This window comes from Xiphophorus maculatus, chromosome 6 (genome assembly GCF_002775205.1).
Source record: "Xiphophorus maculatus strain JP 163 A chromosome 6, X_maculatus-5.0-male, whole genome shotgun sequence".
NCBI classification, from domain to species: domain Eukaryota; kingdom Metazoa; phylum Chordata; class Actinopteri; order Cyprinodontiformes; family Poeciliidae; genus Xiphophorus; species Xiphophorus maculatus.
This window is the reverse complement of record NC_036448.1, coordinates 16439102-16460924: the sequence shown is the minus strand read 5'-3', so window position 1 is coordinate 16460924 and position 21823 is coordinate 16439102. Positions and strand designations below refer to the sequence as shown.

The 21823-nt window shown below is 36.9% G+C and overlaps 2 protein-coding genes across 3 annotated transcripts; one reads left to right on the top strand and one right to left on the bottom strand.

Annotated features, from left to right (window-relative positions):
* The first annotated feature begins 2591 nt into the window (after nt 1–2591).
* Nucleotides 2592–11689, top strand: ripk1 (receptor interacting serine/threonine kinase 1). 2 transcript variants are annotated; one of them, XM_023335823.1, is made up of 11 exons: nt 2592–2845; nt 2992–3157; nt 4818–4974; nt 5069–5206; nt 5306–5537; nt 5636–5785; nt 6905–6981; nt 8300–8384; nt 8492–9094; nt 9196–9333; nt 10449–11689. In XM_023335823.1, the coding sequence occupies exons 2-11, from the start codon at nt 2997–2999 to the stop codon at nt 10736–10738; spliced, it is 2031 nt and encodes a 676-aa protein (XP_023191591.1). In that variant the 5' UTR covers nt 2592–2845; nt 2992–2996; the 3' UTR covers nt 10739–11689. The 2 variants fall into 2 exon arrangements, with proteins under 2 accessions (XP_023191591.1, XP_023191592.1); XM_023335824.1 differs by having other exon boundaries at nt 2975–3157.
* A 612-nt stretch (nt 11690–12301) lies between these two features.
* Nucleotides 12302–18733, bottom strand: LOC102226208 (opsin-5-like). The gene is made up of 6 exons (XM_005796108.2): nt 18676–18733; nt 17502–17589; nt 16290–16452; nt 15877–16004; nt 13743–14077; nt 12302–12991 (listed from the first exon to the last, which is right to left on the bottom strand). Exons 2-6 carry the CDS (start codon nt 17587–17589, stop codon nt 12362–12364), a joined length of 1344 nt encoding a protein of 447 aa, XP_005796165.2. The 5' UTR covers nt 18676–18733; the 3' UTR covers nt 12302–12361.
* Between the last annotated feature and the right edge of the window lie 3090 nt (nt 18734–21823).

Below are 21823 nucleotides of genomic sequence, written 5' to 3'. Positions count from 1 at the left end.
TGAACTTCTAAAGAACTGCAAAACGTTTGCAAAAATCTAATACAAGCTTATAGGAAAAAAACAAACATCTGACCTTATGATCTCACTGATCTCAAATATTCTACAAACATTTAGAAGCATGGATTCTATTCCGTTATTGCAATCAGCTAACCATTTTGCTGATGTAATTGTCAGTAACAAAGCTCAGCTACTTGTTACGTATAAGAGACGGGTGGAGAAGTTTCTGAATAGCCTACAGATTACCAGCAATGTATGTGAGTAACAACGTCACAAAAAAAGAAACAGAAAAACACATAAGCCACTAAACTGACACAACAAAAGACAGGTAAATATGATACTGCTTTGTTGTGGCTTTAGTGTGCAAAAAGGAGGAATTTATAGTGTGGGTGTTTGAAGATAGGCAGCCCAAAATGTAGGCCTGCATGTCAGTCTTCGCCCACACTCCCAGAGGTTACAACACAGGTGGTTTCCCGCTCTAGTTTCACACAAATGCTTGTTTTATCAATGAACTTGATTTTTTAATTTTTATTTATTTATTTTTTTTTCATTTGAACAATGGTAAAATTCCATTTATGCTGTGATAACTATATCGAATAGGCCTGTTGTTGCATTATATACAAGTCTGAAGTCAGCTTTTCAACATGGTTTAGCAACGCATCTGCCTGCTAATATATCTGGATTATTGTCGAATCTTAATAAAATAATTGAATATTGTCTTGTAAAATTCTAGTTTTAAAATGTTAAAATAATTAATTTCACCACTAGGTGGCGACAAAGTCACACACATACACCATTTATTCCTCAGAAATGAAATGAGACCGAACTTCATCTAGTTTGAGGTTGGTTAGAATTGATTTTTTTTTTTTTTCTAAATTCCTCAATATTATGAGAAAGAATACGTCAGAGATGCATTTATTTATTTATTAAATCAAAAGTTTACATGCAGACTAATTATTGTCTATTTGAAGGAAACAATGAAGGAAAGCTTAGAAGATTACATCATGGCTTTGAAAACTTCTGATAAATTAACTGACTCATCTAAGTTAATTGGAGGCACACCCGTGGATGTATTTTAAAGACATACCTCCAATACACTTCTTTCTCTTTTGACACAATAAAGTAAAAAAAAATTTTTTAAAAATCTGCCAAAATATCATGAAGAGATATATCATGAAGAGAACATGTCTGGGTTATCTTTGGAAATAATTTCCCAGAGTGTTAAGTTGCTGTGCTCATCTGTTCAAACAATTATGCAAGCTTAAACATGATAAGATATCCAACCATCCTACAGTACACTCAGGAAGGCGACAGGAGAACCCAACTGTGAATTGTGGAAGTGGCAGCATTATGTTGTGGGGCTGTTTAGCTGCAGAAGAAACTGGTGTTCTTCATAAAATATACACATTATGAGGAAATAACATTATGTGGAGATATTGAAACAACACCAAAAGACACCAGCTAGGAAGTTAAAGCTGGGTGGAAAATGGCTCTTCCAAATGAATAATTTGACCTTGATTTTGGCACGGCCATCATAAAAGCCTAATCTCAATCCTGTGGAGAATTTGGCAGACCTGAATCAACATGAGTTAGTGAGGTGGCATACAATCCTGATCCATTTACATCTGTTCTGTAATGAGGAATTGGCCACAATTCCTCCAAAGTATTGTGACAAGCTTGTGGATAAAAACCCAAAACATTTGAACCAAGACATACAGTTCAAAGACAACTAAATACTAAGGGGATGCATATAAATGTTTGAATTTGAAGACATTAATAAGTAGATCTGACATATTATTTCTCGTTATTGTGGTATTAGCAAACAGAATGCTTTTTGGTAACTATAACTGACAAGAGAAGTTTGGTTTGATTTAACCTCAGACATAAGAGAAATAGTTTGTTAGTTTTGTTGTTGTTTTTTAATCCGGTGTATCCAAAATTCTGGTTTCTGCTATCTTCAGCGGTTATTGGATGAGAGCTGGAGTGCATCATGTACCCAGCCATCAAAGGAGTCATTGTTCAGTCCAAAATTAAATATAAATTAAAGAAAATTGTTATGTTTAAGTGTAGTGAGTGTGTCATTGGTGTTCCTTGCAATGTAAACTAAAATTGGATTAACTTGTTTGCTATGTCTTCATAAATATTCACAGATATAGTAAGATTAATTTTAGTAATCTTACTTTCTAAAAGTAAGATTACTAAATTATATTAGTATATTTCATGGGATGAAAAGCTCAGTTTCTATTTATTTATTTGGTTGTTTTTACTTAGTTTGTTTGTAAAAATCCCAGTTTAAAAAAAAAATGTGGTTGTCAAGGCGAACTTGCCACTTACAATATGGCGGACTAATTGACGTATGGCTTCGACTGGGGAGTGAATCCAACTCCAATGTGAAACCACTTCTCAGAAGAATTCAGCATTAATCTTTTTTTTACTAAAAGATGACAGAAAGGTGGAGTCGGTAGTATGATTGCGTATACTGTAAATGCACTTTTGAGTCGTTTGAAAGCATCGCATATTAAAATCTACTAGTCATCCTCGGTGTATTTTTCTGACCTCAATCTGTAAAGCCTGGTTGTAGTCTGATACATGTTTCGCTTCTAAAAAAAAACTTCGATGTTTGACGACACTTTACCGGAAATACAAAGATTGTGCGACTTTACTTGGATTTTAAGGCAGTTTTTAATATTTGTTTTACGTCTTTGTTTCAGTATTAATGCTATAAGACACTTTAATCAATTACGCGTTTCGGTAAAAAGTAAAGTAAAGAAAGCCAAAGTTTGTTTAGTCATAAAACTTAGCTTCTAGCTTTCCTCTTGAGGCTGTCGCAGTGTTTTGGGTGTTACGGGTGAGTAATTCACCGGGCCATTCATGTAGTTTATAACATTTGCTTATTCTTATGCATGATCAACTGTCAGTTAAGTTTTTAACCACTATGTTTTACCCTTTTGAGCTGTAGTTTTTGTAACTCCGACAGTGTCTTGTTATTGGCAGCGGTGATGGCTACCGCGCCTGAGCTATCGCTTCATATGAGATCAACAGACCTCATCAAAAGGGAACCTCTGGATTATGGAGGATTTGGAGAGGTCTATTTGTGTTACCATGCTACCCTGGGCCAAGTGGTGTTGAAGACCGTGTATACAGGTCCACTTCGCAACGAGTAAGTGTTCAATGTGCCCACCGCCAGACTGGGTATTCCCCTTCCTCTAACGCGTATCACGAGTACAGTCTGTTTAAAGAAAGTATTTCTAATATGGAAGTGCAGAAGAAAAAAGAAGAAAATAGGAAATTGCTTCTCAGATGTGCAAAGAGGCGTGTTAAGCATCACAAATGATGATTCTTCTGTGAAAAAGCATGCACAGATTTCTTTTTTGATCACTTCCTTTTCATTCAGAATGAGACGTAGGTCCATCTGAAATGCGGATGTCAGACATCCGTTTTCTCAGACCAGAAGCAACACCTACATTTAAAGCTCTTCTAAGAATTTCTATAGCAATATGGCTTTGCATGCATGCATTGCCCTTTACAGTTATTAGGCTGGCATTGGCAGCTTAAATTTTATTTTAGTTTAGATGCTGTCAGTTATATACAGTTTTCTTTGCATTATTTCATGTGCAGCTTTGTCCACAAATGCATTCAGGAAGTGTAGGTGAGAAAGGGAAATGATGTATTTTCATGCGTTAGGAGTTACAGTAATCAAATCGGTGTTTTTATCAACATGTTCCATCTAAAATATTTCTGCAGCATTAAAGACCTCAGATAAATAGCTTGTGTGTAAATAGTTTGTTTATAAAAGCTATTTATCTGCAGTGTCTTGCAGCAGTATAGCGTTGGACCTTTTATATTTTGTTTCACTTAAATGTTATTGTACATTCATGTAATTTGTATTTTTTTTGTGTGTGTCAGTGAGAGTCAAATCAGCACAGAGATTTATATTTACCGCCCATGAGTCAGTGGTCTGTAGAACCAATTATTTCTGCAATTATTTTTACTATTTTTAGCAACTCTGCACACCTCAAAACTGAAAAGTCAATTAATTTTTTCCTGTAAAATAGCTAAAGACCAGTCAGGTTAGAGGGAGACTAGCATCAGTAGTTAACAAGTATTGCTGCAGATTCTGAATTAAGTTGAGGTCTAATGCATCCATAAATATGATTTGATTTAAACCATTCTGCTGTAGTCTGGCTGTTTATGATTGTTGTCCTGCTGGAAGATGAACATCTACCCCAATCTCTTTCAGTTATTAGCAGGTCTTCATTGATTTCGCAAGTATTCAGCTCAATCAGTCCTTTCCATCAGCTCAGTGCAGCTTCCCTGATACTGCTGAAGAAAGGCTTCCTCACAGCATGATGTGGCCTCCACCATGTTTAACAGCGTGGCTGGTACATTTATGGTGATGTGCAATGTTAATTTTCTACCACATAGAGTTTTGCATTTAGACAGAAATGATTAATCTCAGGAGAGCATCTTTCTTCATGAAACTTCCATAAAGGGCAGATTTTTTGCACAAATGATTGTTTTTACAGATTATTCCGTCCTGCACTGTTGATTTATGCATGTCCTTCAGAACTACAATATATCTCTTGTCTGCTTCTCTGATTGATACTGTCTTTGCCTGGCATGACATTTTAAGAGAGAAATCATGTCTTGTTAGGTTTTTGCAGTTGCAGTTGTGCCATGCTTTTCCCTGTAAGACAAAGAAATATAGTGTTTTTCCATACAATGATTTTTATCCAATGTCCCTGTGTGATAGACACCATGCATGTTTCTAGAGTGCCTTTATTTACAATCTGGCCTTCTGTTTTCACTTTACCTCCCAGAGAAAACAAAAAGTCGCTGCTGGAGGAGGGAAGCATCATGGCAAGCCTCAACCACAACCGTGTGGTCAAGTTGCTTGGTGTGATCATGGAGGACAGAGATTGCTCTCTTATTATAGAGCTGCTACCCAGAGGCAACCTGCTGGTCATGCTGGAGAAGGTCAGTCTAAGACCAGTTTAGGGAAATGTTACATGTCTCGAAATGATGGTCAATTTTAATCTGTAGGATTGCTATGCTGTTGTGTTGTTCTTAGGTCACTGTGCCAATCTCCATTAAGGGAAGAATCATCTTAGAGATCCTGGAGGGGATGGTGTATCTGACAGAGCAGGATGTCATTCACAAGGACATAAAGCCAGAAAATATTCTGGTGGATAAGGATTTTCACATCAAAGTATGCGATACACAAAGCATTTATTATGCATTAATTACTTTGTCAGTTCATGTAAAAAATAAAACATAAATAAAAAACAACCCCTTCTGCTGTGCTTAGATTGCTGACCTTGGCCTGGCCACCTGCCAGGCATGGAACAAGCTCACAAGAAAGGAGTCTCGCAGGAAAAGCCTCAGGGGGGTGACAGCTGGGGAGAGAGGTGCTGGCACATTAAGCTACATGGCCCCAGAGCACCTGGAAAGCATTAATACACCTTCTTCTGTGAAGTCTGATGTGTACAGCTTCGCCATTGTGGTTTGGGTCATTCTGACCGGGAAAGAACCATATGAAAGTGAGCTGTGATGATTACTCTAAGTCTAACAAAACGTCTTGGTCAGGTTATACACCATTCTTTTATCAAGCTGTGACCAAAGATCTCTCTTTCTGCAGATGCAAGGAGTGACGACCATATTAGCCAGTGTGTTCGCCATGGTAACCGACCTGCAATGGAGCCCATCCCAGAAGACACGCCTGCAGAGATAATTGATCTTATGAAGAGATGCTGGGCTCAGTATCCCATAGAAAGACCAACATTTAAAGGTATGCTTTTTTTTTGTGGACACCCTAGTACTCTGCATCAGAAAGACTTGGGTTGCAGAGTGCAAATATTACAAATAAAGAAACTGCTGATGAGTGAAGAAGTGGAAGAAATAAAAATTTTTGTGCTCTGCTTGTTTGATTTAAAGCAGTTTTAAATCACACTGTTGCCATCTGTCGAGTGAGACGGCAACAAGATGGAGATGGGGAGCTGGTATTATTAAAGATGAACTGGTATATTTTTGATTTAAAGATGGACTCAAAATCAACTCTCAAACCTGCTTCCCAGTTTTTAAGCAGTGATGAAATCTGAATCTTTCAAAAAGACAACGATTTTTATGAATAACAATTCTCTGTCACATGAGTCCAAGTACACCTCTGTTTTGACCAGCCATTAAAAGCGTTAAACTTGGAAAAACCTACGGCATGGCCCCCTTCCTCACCTGACCTGAACCGAAGTGAGAACACCTCTCTTAATACAGTGGGATACATTATGTCAACCAAAGCATCCCAACATGTAGATCTGTTGACTGACAACAGATCTAGAAACTAACAGACTTCATGAATGGAAGACCCATAACTGTCATTGAAAAGAAACAAGGATATACTGGTCACTGAAATATATATTTTTAAATGTCACAAATGTTTATTGGAAAATTTTCGACATATTTATAATTCTCAGTTAAACAGATGGAAATAAAAATTAGATGAAAAAAAATAATTCCATTTAGTTGCATAGCAATTTTGTACAATAATAGTTGCCCAATAATCGTGAACATATTGATAATTTCTAAGAAAGCCAAAATCTTACTTTTGCTTGAAGTCTATTAACATTTTGGATTAATATAGAGTTGGTGATTAATAAAAATAATCACCAACTTTTAGGATTAATAAAAATAATCCTAAAAAAACAAGACTCTCCTAATAATTGTTCACATCATGTTCTTGGACTGAGAGGAAGCTGCAGTACCCACACATGCACAGGCAGAATATACAAGCACCGGAAGTCTTTTGTCTAACAAGTGCACAGATGTCTAGCTCTTTAAACAGATAATAAAAAAATACAAATACGCTCAAATATAAAGAACTCACCTTTTTTCTTCTATGATCTCTCTCTGGCAGAGGCCTATGACAGCTTCCTTCCTTTCTACAAGGAAAAGCTTGAACCACTTGTAGAGAAAGATGTATGCCTTTTGCAGGTGAGTATGAACTTAATAACAGATCTTAAGTCGCTGGAATGGAAAACCTGAACCAGTTTTGACAGTTTTATGATTCGACATATGTAGAAAATACCTATTGAACATGTTAACGTTCTTTAGTTAACATTTGTAACCATGCCAAAGAAATTAATCAACACCACATGTTGGTAACAGTCCAAGTAGTTTTCACTTACAAAGACATCAAAGCAAATTAGTTCATACATTAAGTTATGTATAAATACAGAGGAATGATACAAGGAATAATTACATATTTAGCATAATTTCCTGTCTATCTACTCCTGGCACATTTGAATGTAAGCTGTACCTACTAACTTTGAAAAGAAAAAATGAGTACATGAATAGGATGGACTTGTCTATAAGCCACAAATGTCTGTGTTTTCAACATGAGATATTTACACAAAAAGTTGTTTTTTTTACATTTAATGAAATATTTCAATGTCACCTGTGTAGAAAAACTTTCATTGCTGATGTGTAAATTTGTCCTGCTCTTCAAAATAAACTGTCACCAAATCCCAAAGGTTCTGTGGAACTCCTCTATGTGCTCTGATCTTCAGCTCTTGCCATGAAAGCTTTTGAATGGACACAAGTCAAATGATTGACTGGACTATGTTAGCCACTCTTTTGGGTTCCTTTGCTGTAAGATGTCTTTTCTGAAAAAGCCATCTTTTTTTGTCTTCAGATTCTTATTCAGAATGTCACAAAACATTTCTCCAGTCACTTACTCAATAAGATTTGCAACTATGTGTTCAAAAACTGCCCCCCACCATAATGCTCCCACCTCCAGACTTCAGACTTTGTGTCGTGCCATTTCTTCCCCAGACATAGTTATTATAACAACATCCAAATAGGTCAATCTCAGTTTTATCTGGTCTTACTGTATTCTTTACTCATTTAGTCAGCCTGTCCAAACAAACTTCAACAAGATGTTTTTATTCCTCAGTGGCATGCCAAGAGGACATTGTGTTCATTACTTACTGTTTTCACAGAAAAATTGTATCTGCTAATTCCAGGTATTTCTGAAGCAGTGTGCATGCGCTCCTTGAGTCTTTAGGGTTATTTTTGAAAGATCACTTTCTAAATACTAAAAGAGTACAGTGTTTATCTTTCTGTGCCTGTTTGCAGCTTCCTTCCTTCATATGTACATTGCATTGTACCTCTGTCATTCCTTTTTTAATGCTTAACTTGATATGTAGATTTATTTGTTTTGTTTACTTTGTACCGACAAGTATTGTATTTGCCAAGAAAAATGTTGATGTATTTAATAATCATTCTACCTCCTGGATTTATATTTTTACAGGAACAATATGAAGGTCCAGATGAGCTTGTTGAGAAGATGAAATCATTATCAATGACACATGACAGTTTTTCAGCTACAGATCAAGGTGGGTAAAGTTGAAAGTTTACTTTTTATGCTGTTCTTTGAAATTTTGAGCAGCTTTATTGATGTAACCTCCCTGTTTTTTTGTTTTGTTGGGTTTTTTTTTTTTAGATGGTCCAGCTCCTTTGAGTTCACACAGAGATTTATCAATGCCAGTTGAAGCCAGCATTGAGGACCTACGTAACATCAGTGATCAACCATCTGGAGATCCTCTTGAGACAGATGCAAGGATACTGAGGATGCCCTCAGAGCTGGAGGAGAAACTAGACCAGGAGTTTAACTACCACAAGCATGGCAGTTACGCTTGTAATAACCAACCCGAATCTGCCCAGGGCCTTCAGAAAAATCCCTCAAATCCTTTCCTTCAAAACCCTTTCAACTTTTCTGACATTGGCTTTAGGCTTCCAGCTCAAGAAAATTCCTCTGTCCATTCTTGGACAAAACCAGAACAGGAACAGCCCACCAGCCAGACAGAGGCTTATGGTCGGCCCACATCCGATCTCTATGAGTCCATAAACTCCTGCTCGTCTAATCAGTTGCATTTGCACCCGTCTTTCAGCACTCCTTCTCTGTCGCAGTTTAACCAGCAACAACCACATTTCCTGGACCGCCAGCAGTCCTGGCCAATCTACCCAGTGTCCGAAACCCTCGACCCCAACCGAAATGCTGGCCATCATTTGACCTCTTCAAAGAGCGGATCTCTACAGGACACAGGTACATATAAACCCAAGTCTCCTATGAGCAGGTTCCTCACTGACACCTAATTTATGCTTTTGATCGCCTTTTCTATGATGTGTTTATCTTGTGTGTTCCAGGACCTCTCTACATTCAGAATGCCAGTGGGATCCAGATAGGAAATAACAACACAATGAGCATTAGAGGTAGTGAGTTACTTCAGGGTTTGTTTGATGGCAACACTGCCTCGCCAATCCACGAAGGCATCTCTAAATATGGTAAATCATCACGTTTACATAAAAGACATTTATTAGCAGGTCTCTCCCTAAGGTTTGAAGTTGATTATTCTGTTTCCCAGAGCTACCTAGTTTTGTTTTGCAAGAACAAATAAAACAGAAACACCAACATGTACATAGTGGAGTCAATAAATTAAGTTTTCAAGATCATAAAAGCTTTATGAAGAAGCTTTAAACGTCATGGGGAAGTGTAAAAAAACAGTGCTACCTTTTCAAGCAAGCCATTTTCCACTTTTTAATTCAGAGAACAATGTTACCACCGTACTAATAACTGTAGAAGCAAGCAAAGAGCTCTGTAATATTTTTTTTTAATATAGATTGAACAGTTTTCAAAGACACACATGAAGGTTAACTTCACAACAACTTTAAAGATGGAAGATTGGAGAACTTATTTTACTTAATTAAACAAAAAGACATGTTTGACTCAAAAATGTTGCCATCAAGCATACAATTTTTTTTCCCTTTGTACACTTAGCAAAACTAATCTGGGGCATATAAGGAAAAGATCAAATTCAGAATTTAAAGACGGGAATGTTTGATGACTAATCTGCATTTAGTGTTACTCTGTGAGTAGGAGAGATAAGTAAAAATCATTTGAAGCAGTCTGATAAAGTCTCAAGGCTGAGTGGCTGCATTTCTCCTCTTTGCTACAGCCAAATACAATACAAAGTGGTCGAAAGCGGAGCTTCTTTCAAAATACGGTTTCGTTGAAGTGAACTCTGGCGCGGTTTGAAAGCTTATATGGAAACTGTCTTTTACCACAGACAATAACAGAATACAGATAGTGGAGGTGTGGTGTCGTTTGCCATGGCAACGGGTCTGCGTATAGACGTTGTAAAGTCATTATTTACAATGCATTTCATGGTATGCAGTAAATATGAATGTTTACTGTAAAAAATAACTTCGTCAGGATATAATAAACCATGTGAATTAAAAGACTGATCAAAACATTGATTAACAAGAGGTTGTTGATCCAGGATGTGTTGGTCCAGGAATTTACTACAGCTCAACTGTTACAACAGATTGTACTTAAAGCATTTTCTCTCTATTTGAGGACTTGTCATTTATTGTCATTTACTGCCTTATCTTTCATTTAGCGGACCATGTGGTAAAAGAGTCACAGCTGGACATGCTGAGGGAGAACATGGGGAAGAAATGGAAACGCTGTGCGCGACGCCTGGGCCTGACAGAGGTGGAAATAGAAACCATAGAACACGACTACTACCGCGACGGCTTACCAGAGATGGTGCACCAGATGTTGGAATACTGGAAAAGAAAGCAGGGATCTTTGAACTGTACAATTGGGAGGCTTTGCCAAGCTCTTCAAGGAAATATAAAAGTAGATGTCATTCAGAAAATACTGGACTTGTGCGATTCTTCTGAGTAGTTTTCGCTCTTTTCGTTTAACAGTGGTCATATTTTCTGAACTATTTTTAAGCCGCTGAGGCCAACTTACTTTGGGTTTCATGGGAAACGGTTTAACAATATTGTACCAGTAAGTGTTTTGGTGTGGCTTTAAAGTCTGAATTATTACCTACTTTTTAGTAGTTATTATGATGAGCAATTTTGGGAAGTATGGACCTTTTTGGAGGATGCTCTTTAGTAATAAAAAGTTCACATTGACTGATTATGAATGTAACTAGTTTAAAAAGACATGTTAAATTTCTGCTGGACCAGTTTTGATAAAGCAAAGACAATATGCAAACGTTTTTTATATTACTTCAATATTATCTTTGTAGCTCGTTTTACATATGTGTGGTCTGAGCCAAACTGACGTTCTTAATAGGGGTTTTCTGATGTTTTTGTTTTGTTACATGGTGGAATAATGATAAAAAGCCATCATGTTTGAGCAACATGTTTAAATTGAACCTTCAAGATAGGTTGAGTCAAAAATACCACGTATAGTAGAAAATGGTATGTTGAACATACAAAAGCATAAAAATTTTGTGGTGCAATATTTCTACAATAATATTTAGTAAATTTAAGGCTTGTTGCACATTTTGAGCTTCAAGAATGTAAACCCAGTGACAGTGAAAAGTAAGCATAAATTACTTCTGACCTTTCTGTTTGATGACTCATTGCACAAATTACTGTAATTTTCACAATATTTTCATTCTGATGAGCTGTTTCTTGGAAGTATTGTAGATGATGGTCTTTTCCTCATGTTTTGCTATGTGTTCAGGTCTTTGTTGAACTGGCTTTCTGGACTTCTGCTTGATTAAGATTAAGGTTGCATATATTTGCACAATCAGTGGTACATTTCTACAAATTCAAGGCTCTTGTCGGTAGTGTTCTGCTGAAAGGATATTACAATAAACATTGTCCATATGTGTCTGTATATCTGTTTGTGTTCCCAGTTTTCTATTTATTGATTTTAAAACCCACTCCAAAGGCTTTGGAGACTTTAACAAACCACAGTGAGAGTCATTATTTACAGTTGGAGACAACATGAAGCTGTAGGGAAACCTTCCCAGGAGGGTCCAGACCACCAAAATTATTTTAACAGCACTAATTCAGGAAGTTACAAAAAATAAATAATTCAGAACTGCAGGCATCACTGGCCTTAGATAAGGTCAGAGTAAATTTTTCAACAATGAGCTCTGTTTATATATATATATATATATATATATATATACACATATATGAAAGAGCAAATGTTTAAATCTTCAAACCTATTTTTACTGTATCACATCAATACCCTCTTTTAGTTAGTGGAAGACTTGACCAAACTTTTTCTTATTCTGTCCATAGCAAAATAAAATAAAAAGATGACAAACATGTTATAGGACATAGCTGTTGCCAAAAAAGACATAACGGTATAGTATAAATTTCTGAATCTTAAAAAAATTGTTGCAGGCTGTAAGGAAGGGCAGTTATTAGCTTCTTGTTGTTAGCACTGGTGCAGGATGATTCCAGGTTCAAATTGCACATGTAGCCTCTCACTTTGACTGGTTGAATGGAATGGATATTTCCACATTTTCTAAACATGTCAGACACATTCTAAATATTATCAGGGCCAAGCCTCCTTTGTGTACCTGGGAACCATCTCCAAACTGATATTGAAATAGTTTGTATCTGATGTCCTTACGGTGGCCATCAGGGACTTCTTTGGATGCTCACTCTCACACATCTGGCTAAATGTTTGCAAAACCGGAGTTTCTTGATCTCTTGATGAGTCCGTGTTGGCGGCTGGATTAGCAATCCCACACATTTGAGGGTAGTGTCTGAAGCATTCAAAATTGTCCATGCACCTCTGACACCTGAGATCCCTCATAGTCACTGTAGGCAGTTTAGTAGAGGAGATGGATAAGGGAGGCTGGTTGGTCTGTCTGTGAGCTGTGCGACGTCTGAGCATGACGTTTGGTTTCGAGCAGCACTTTGCTTGGCCCTTAAACACGAGACATCCCTTCAGACATGTTTGGAATAGCGTTCCCAGGTCCCTGCACATGATTTGTCGAAAATTAGGCCTCAGCATTAGGTAGATCATCGGGTTGTAGATAGTCGACGACTTTGCAAACATAGCAGGCATTGCAAATGCAAGAGGGGGAATGCTTTCGATTTCTCCAAAGGCGGCCCACATTGAAACTATGGCGTATGGACTCCATGCTGTAAAGAATCCAATGCAGACAGCAACGCTTAGCTTGAAAAAGAAAAAAAACAAGCACAGTAGAAAGTGAATACATAACTACAACTCTATGAAAAAGTGACATCTCTACATAGTCGAATTAAAGGAGGTTATTCTGCATTACTTCTCCAGAGTTGAAGGTGAAGTGGGTTTGTATTGTCCATTAAAAAATGTGCAGTATGGGGCAGCACAGGGCACCCCAAATATAGTGGACATTAGTTCACTGAGTAGCTATCTTCAGCTGGCAAATTACTATTGTTAAAGGAGAAGACTAGGTGATTTTCTATCAACAAAAGAATCTTGTTTAAATTTTAAATACAGAGCTATTGAGATTTTGTTGAATTGAAGAAATATAGTTAAAGATTTTTTTTTTTCCTTAAATCTTTCTCTGAGTTTATGAAACTACTACAGCTGCTATGAAATGTGACTTTCAGACTTGCTACACCAATTTACCGGGTGCACCAGTAATTGAAGAGGGGACTGTAATTTTGGATAATTTTTAATGATACATTTTATTTGTTATCAATAGCCCCAAGAAACGTCATACACTAACATGCATGTTTTTGTCTAAATAAGATGTTAATTGTTTTTCCTTTTGTTTTCTTTTTGAGTCAAATATTATTAGATAGAATGTTGTTTTATTGTTGTTTTAGCATTTATGGAAAATGCAGCATATCAGGGATGAAAGCCAATCAAAAAGTATTAGATCAGTCTTCAGGTAAACTAAGATGTGATTCATAAATAATTTCTGAGCCTCTCACCTCACCTTGATAATAATCGTCTGGATGCTGCTCATGTTCATCTGCCTTGATGCATGCTGCTCCATGGTCTTCCTGGATGCCTGCACAGTCACCAAGATGCTCGTGTAGGACGCAACAATTACGCAGCATGGAAGGATGTAGCAGAAAACAAAGAGCGCCACTGTGTACGAGCGGGCCGTGCCGAGCTTATTGGACAAGCGCCAGTCAATGCAGCAGGCGGTTCCATAAGGCTCTGGTCCGTACTCTCCCCAGTGGACCAGTGGGGAGCAGGCAAACAGCAACGCATAGACCCAAGCACAGGCTATGAGCAGCTGGCCATGAAAAGGCCTGAACCGGTTTCCTGTCAAAACAGACAAGGATTAAAATTTATTGCTAATTATTTAAGACAAGTAATCAACTTTCCACAAACTGCTTATTTTAGGATACATTTAGAGAATTTTACACCACAATCTTGCTCATTTATTCTTAGTTGAAAAATGTTAGTTTCTCACAAGAGATGGTAAACAAATATGAAGAGTTGGCCGCTTACGAAGTAAGTAATAAAAAAGAAGAATTTCTGACTGCCTTGTACTAAGCACAATTGTCAATTATTGAAATAATTGCTGTGAAAGTTAGAACAAAAGAAAATATATTTTAGGGCATACTCATATTGTCCTTACTGTCTTACCCCAGACCAGAAAGGCACTTTTGGTTTTTCACGAGCTCCTTGTGCGTGTTATCTATTTCATTCTGAATATGGTATTCACACCAGAAGTCTGACTCAAACCTGATCAACCAAGATTCACAAAAGAAAAAAGAACACTGAACAGCAGTGGGATGGGTCAAAAATGTTAAATTGCTAAGCAATTTTCTGGATCTAGCAGACTGAGGGGGGATGTTTCCTTCTCAAAGAGAGACGTGCTTCACTGCACATATATGCCGAGGTTGTGAAATTGGTCCAAGTCTTTCAAGTTTGTCATGTGCAGATTCTTACTGGTGACTCAGAGCCAAACTTCACACGGAGCAATTTACTCCTTCAAATACTCAAAAATATTATAAATGAATTTTAGTGGGTTTTGGACTGGCTTACAAAGGTATCCCTAATTTTAAAACTTTCTAATGTTGCCGTTATTCAACCTGGAACTTTATTGTAAACTATTGAGATTTTCTGAGACAGACCACAAATCTGTCTCAGTAATGTGAACTTGTGAAAATAGCAGCAAAACCATGTGCCTCTTCATTTTGCTCTACAAACATATATCTGAGCAATATAGCAATTTGTATTCAGCCCGTGAAATATTAATGTTGTGTGGAAAAAACACAGCATTAATATAGTCATAAAACTTGAAAAGATGTAACAACCTAATAGGCATGCTGTAATGAATGTTCCTTCTGGTGCAACTGTTGCTCTACATTCAGTTGAACACTCTGTTTTTTAAACACAGGCAAATGTGAGCCAGCAAATAAAATGCAAATGACTGCATGTGAATGTAATTGTTTTGAAATTCAATTACAGGAAAAACATTGTGTACTTTTTGCAAGCAGTCTGGACAACTGCTTACATAAATCCAACCAACATGTTGAGATAATGTAATTTAATCCACATATGCTAAATGAAAACCAAAATTCTTGTGCAGGCAAAACTGTTTGCATCTTTAAAGGTTAGTCTCTCTGTGTAATGCTCTCAAACTGTGTTGGACTAATCTGATAACCAACAAAACACCAAATTTGGGTAAAATTTTTACAGAATTTAAAACAAGTGTCATTTTATTTTTAATTTCAGGAAGCAACTTCTTATTTATGAAAAATAATTTTGATGATATGAAACGTTAATGTGAGACAAAAAATAACAATAATAAACAAAAAACAAACGTTAAAGCTTATTCACAAAACTTCAGGTATGTGCAGACCTTTCTATGAGAGTAAATTGAAGACACTTCCTTCAGGCCAGATTAAAGAACCACCACACAACATCACAAATACGTCATATCGACTGCAGCCCCTTCACTTGACAGTCACAAAGGAAGGCTAATGTGTGCTCCACTGAAGGCTCATTCTGCTATTTCCATCAATAAACCAACTACTGGCCTCTTCTTTTATAGGGACCTGATGGTGGTTAATAATATTAGATTGCAAACATAGCTTTCTAGAAAGGCTTACCATAAAGCGGACAGCACACTTTCACAAAGCACACCATGCTTAGCAGGGTTAGAGTGGTCAGACTGCAGAGGCCAAACAGTATGCCACAGAATGCGTATAAGGAGCACAAAGTTTTCCCATACAGCCACCTGCGTGGGAGGGCAGGGGGCGTGAGAAAGCAGAACAGCAGAAATGATCAATGAGGGAGAAGGTGAGAAAAGACAAAGAAAAGAGTAGGTTGAACTATATTTGCAGTGTACTCTCACTGGCAATCACAGGGTTCATCAATCGTCCATTAAACAATCATGAAATGTTAAAGAGTGTCTCTTGAAAAAACTGAAGGTATTTAATTTTGCAGTCATGATGAAAAATATTTTGTCTTTGTTTGTTTTTCTCATTAATTGCAATGCTACAGCACATGCTAAGTTCATTACCTGTGGTAGAAACTTGAGGTTATGGCCATGGGATAAAGGGACAACGTGAGACCCAGGTCGCTAACAGCCAGATTGACGATGAAGTACTCTGCAGGCTTCAGCAGGTGCTTTTTCTTGTAGGAGATATATAGCAGTGTGCTATTTCCAAATAGTGAGCATAGTCCTGCAAAACAACAAAACCACAATTTTATGTTTTCCGGGAAACAGCTAGCCTACCTCAGTAGGAAGACCGAAGAATACATTTTAGGTTTTGAAGCATATTTGGTTTTAATGTCGTCTACTTAAAATCATAAATCACCTAACCACAAGCATCCAAGACATCAGCTATATTATTTCCTGTATTTTTATTTTTTTTTTTTTAAAAAAGATCGGATTCTGACCAGGAGTGTTGAAATAAAAAAACCTTAACATTAGCACCAATTATGTTGAAAAGCTGAAGACCCTGAGCAAGACCAAAGTAACTTCAGACTGCATTGCCTGTGCTCCTGTAGCATTACACCGTTTATAGCTGACTAATTAATTTAGCAATAAATGCATTAACCTTTGAAAAAAATGAAAAGAACATTTAGAAATTGACTGAATTAATTAGTTGGATTTAAAACCTCGAGTAAGACAGGTGCATTAAGTGGAATAGGATTGTTTAAGGATGAAATTGTTACTACATGATGCAACACAACCTTGTACATGTTAGAAGAAGACATTTAACAACATTCCTGTACAAGTGCCATTCAGGTGACAGCTGACACTAAATAGAGTACGGTGCATTCATATGCAAACTCCATCTGCAGCAACATGGAATGTAGGCTCTTCTTGGAAATACAACCAAGATCAAAACCTAGGATGAAAGTCAACTTTGGGAGCAGAGAATTGGTTATCAGGGGCCTTTCATGGTGTTGTGTCAGATAATATTACATGAACACCTGCCTTTTTGAACCCATGGCGAATATAAACTGGAGCAATAATTAAATAAGAAGATAAGTGGCAATGTCATGTAAAACGAGTGGCATCCATAACACCTAACAGTAGAAGTGAGCTGGCATGGCTTCGCGTTGGGCTGTATTTTTCTCATGCTGTGATTCATTCTCGCTTGAGCAGAACTCGCAGAAAGCTCATTTACAACATTATTAACTCAGCTGTTGGTCTGTTCAAGAATAATTTAAAAACAGAGAAAAAAAAAAACATTACCTTTGAAGTTCTGCAGACTTAACTCACCGAAAATTGAGTAGACTACAGCCACAGTTATATCCAGAGGCACAGGAATGCTGGAGTGGAACGCCATGTCTTCAGCCAAGAGTCCCATCTAAAATACATTGTTTTATTTTTGTTAAATCCAGATATTACAGTTCCAGTCTGTTTTAGCTTTTTTTTTTAGAGTCTATGTTAATAAATAATTTCAACTGAACAATTCCTTATTTTGTGAACATGTCAACCACCAAGACACCTTGTCTGATCATGTACAGAAACATTAAAAACATAAACCTGGATACCTGTGCTCAAGAAGTTAACAATGTGCTGCCACTTGACCCCTCCTCTGCCCCGGATGATATAGTAACCACTTTCAATGCCACTCTCCCCTCTACTTTTGACTCCCTTGCCAAATATACATTAGCTGTTAGCACCAAACTGACCATGCCTTAATGCCTTGAAGGATATTTATAATGTTTTTTTTTATTTTTTATTTCACATAATTTCTTTTAAATGCATAAATTATTTTTGTATTTTTTTTAATGTGAATTTTATTTCGCATGCCTGCTATTTTGAACATCATTTTAAAGACGCAGCTCGAAGAAAAATGTCTCATAATTGAATGGAACACAATCTAACAATCATTACAATTGACCAAAAGCTGAATTCACATAGAATAACCTACATGCAGCAGTCAACTTTTGATGTTAGCGTTAATTGGCATCTCATTAAGTTTATTGTTAATTAAATTGTTCAACGAGATAAAAAAAAAAAAAAAAACATACATAACAGGTTGATTTCTACGTTGCCCAAAGAAAAAAATCCCAAGTGGATCCTGGGAACAATTAACACGGTCATATCTGTGAAGCACCGATAAACTGAAATCAGCAGAGAAATGTTCTCTGTGCAAAGAGAACAAAGATGGGCTTATAGTCTACTTCCAATAATGTTTACCCAGATGGAACAATTAAACATATTGAATTACTCAGATGAGAGTACGTCAAAGTAGGCCTAAGCATATTTACTTTCTCAGCTTTCCTCAAAAAAAGCGCTGGAATGCCTCACATTATATATGTATATTTTTCACGTTCAAACTGCCACCTATGGACAAACAAACGGATCTAGGACTAAGTTTCAAACGTTTTCACTCATCCCTTTTTCCTCACCAGTTAAATAATATCAAAGTATAAATAAAACGTACCTTAAATAATTACTTTCCAACAGTCCACTTTGCGCTCATCGAACTTTTTTGTTTCCTCACACCTCCAACACTGCTAACGCCAAATAAAGTGAGTCCACTCCTAACAAAGCGGCGGCGGCAGCAGCAGCAGCAGCAGCAGCAGCGCCTATCAATCTGGATTTTACTACGCGTCTGTGTCGAGAGGCTTCACTACAGAGAGGAAGATCCAGATGTCCCAAAACAGCGACCTGCTCTCAGCAATTAATGACGTCAATAACCGCTGGAGTCCACGTGGGCAGGTTCGTGTCCACGGAGGGGTGCAGGAGCGTATTGTGCCTCGCTCCATTAAGCGTCACAGCACCTCCAGCGAAATTAATTTTGATGAAAAAGTGGCAAGCAAACAGTTGAGCGCATCCACGCGTTGGTAGGATGCGAGTGTGTGAAAAGTCACCGTGATTTAGCCTGGTGTTGATCACTGCAACTATGGCAGCAGGAGATTGAACACTTTTTATTTATTCATTGTAAAATATTAAATTTCATAAGATTCTCTAGTCCAACTTTCACTTCTCACTGATGCAGCGATAGCTTCTAGATTTGACCACCTTAAAAAAAAAAAGAAAAAAAGATATGCAACATATATTTTTTACATTTATGATCGTGGGATTTTGTGATTTAATGATAGTGCAAAGTTACTATCTACTTGAACTTTGAATGAGGTTTTCCAATGACAGTTTGTTCATCAGTGTGTTCATTAATAAAGGTTTACGTGATTTAGACTTCAGTTTAGTATCAGATTTTGCACTGATTTATCAGAGTTTATTAATGGATGGTGTCTTTGAATTAGGAACTTCTAAGTATGCAGATTATATAATATATCTTATTATATAATCTGACAAATAATGACTCTTGTGCCTAAAGTTATATTAAAATGTGGTTGAAATTTAATCATTTTTATTCAATGCTCTTTCAAACTTACCCAAATTCTTGCAAATTGTTACACAAATCTTAGTGGTTAAAGCTGCAATAAGTAACGTTTGTAAAACAAAACAAAACAAAGTACTTACATACTTGTTAAGAATGTCACTATGTCACGACGTGATAAAAATGAGAAAGATAATCTGTGAATCCTATGAAGTACCATGTACCAAGGAAGATTCTTTAGCAGGAAACTTTTCACAAGACTTAAACTAGAGCCTTTACTACCAGTCATTGAATTATTTCATTTGAAGCCCTGGAGGACAAGGATAAATGTACATTATCAATGTGATAATGTGCCTTTTACTCTAGCAATACCATCTTTAGTTACATTAAAATTCTCCAAGCCTTGTGTCCTCTGATTTTTGTAACATAATAAAAATCGTAATAATTAAAAAAAAAAAAAAGTAGCAATCGTGCCTTTCATGTATCTCAGTTACCAAAGACAGTAGCGTTGTGGCTCTTTTAATTAAAAGTCACACAAACATTTCTGGCATCAATCAAACTGGGTCAAAAGGAACATGTGGTGGCAGCTTCAAAATTAATTTTGTGTGTTCCAGAAAGAGCAGAACAAGAAACCATCCACTCTGTCACACTTTGAAAACAGGTAGGAATTATCTTCAAAAGAATATCCCTCTGTGAAAATATTGCCTCTTGTGACCCCCCCCTCCAGCCCCCTGCTTCTCCCCCGACCCCACCCTTCACTTCTTCCCAATATTCATGAAATCCCCCTCATACTCACATTACCAACAGGCAGGTGAGCCTGGAACTGATTGAGGACAAATTTGAGATGAAAGCACTATTCCAGTTGTAATGGTGCTGTCAATGAATTTAATTGTCATGTCCGCAGAAGGAAATGAGAAATGAAGGCACATGATAAGATAAATCACAGCGTGGACATCAAAGTGGTCTGGTGGGATTACAGAATGAGCGCTTAGGAGGATTTCACCTGGTGGGAAAAAAGCCACAGGCACCTTATGTAGTCATGACTACAGATAAGTGGACTAACTTCCAATTCGTCTTGTGAAACAACTTTTATTTTAAACAGAATTCACAATTCATACTGCAATTCATGCTTGAAGTCAGAGAAGAAAGGGATTTTAAATCACAGGTTTTTAAATGAACAGCTCCTGGTGACTAAAGTAAAGCTGCAATAACATGCTTTAGACTCTCATCTTTACTTTAATCAAATCAAATTAATCCCTGTAGCCAATCTTTGTGTTGTAGTATTTCCTTTCTCTGCAGTTGGTTTCCTTATTATAGCTGAACTCTGCCTTTTATTTTATCCAGGTTTTGAACTATGTAATCTGATTTAGACTTTTTTCCCCGAGTGTGTTGTGGGTTTTCACTCCATGTTTGTCATGTTATTTCTCCCCTACCAATTGCTATTTTGTAATTATTGTTGTTTGTTTGGTTGTTTCTTACCCCAAAGACTTTGGACTCTATAATGAATTGGGAGATAAGAAATGTGATAAAGTCCTTCCGGATATTATGAGGCACAAAAATGAAACATAAACTTTCAGATAAAGGCTAAAATAGTTCTAACAAGATTTTTAGAAAGCTTGGACAAAAAAAAAAAAAGCTCTTATAATCTTATTGACCGGAGGAACTTCCATTTGAATTTCAACACTTCCATTTCTGAATAGTAACTATTCCTCATCATTAATTAACAAAGGCTTATACTCCAATCGTTCAGGATGGATATTCAGCTTGGGAATTTGCAGAAGATTAAAAATCTACTACGGTCAATGAGGCAATGCAAGGAAGTTTTATCAGTGGCATTTCCTGCTATGCCCACCTGCTGGTGGGGCGGCTTTGACGGACTGGCCCACTGGACACGGGTAATGAGGGGTGGAAGAGGCAGACAAACCTTGAAAAATGACAGCACAGTTTTACATCCAGAGTTATTAAAAAATAATTTCTCATCACAATTAAATAGAATATTAACTGTATGAATATATGTACTTCTTAATATTAATAATTTCTTGTCCAGCAAAATTCTAAGAGTTTCTCTGCATTTTGGTTCCAACACTTTTTAGGATCTGAGTAAAATGTTTCAAGACCGACAGAGAGGTTCTGATTCAAGAATTGGGAGTTACAGGAGTGTTTTTAGCTCCCTTAGAGATTTCTATAGCCCTTTTTTATTTCAATTTTTATACTTTCCTTTTATGTTTTAGTTTTATGTTACTTTTCA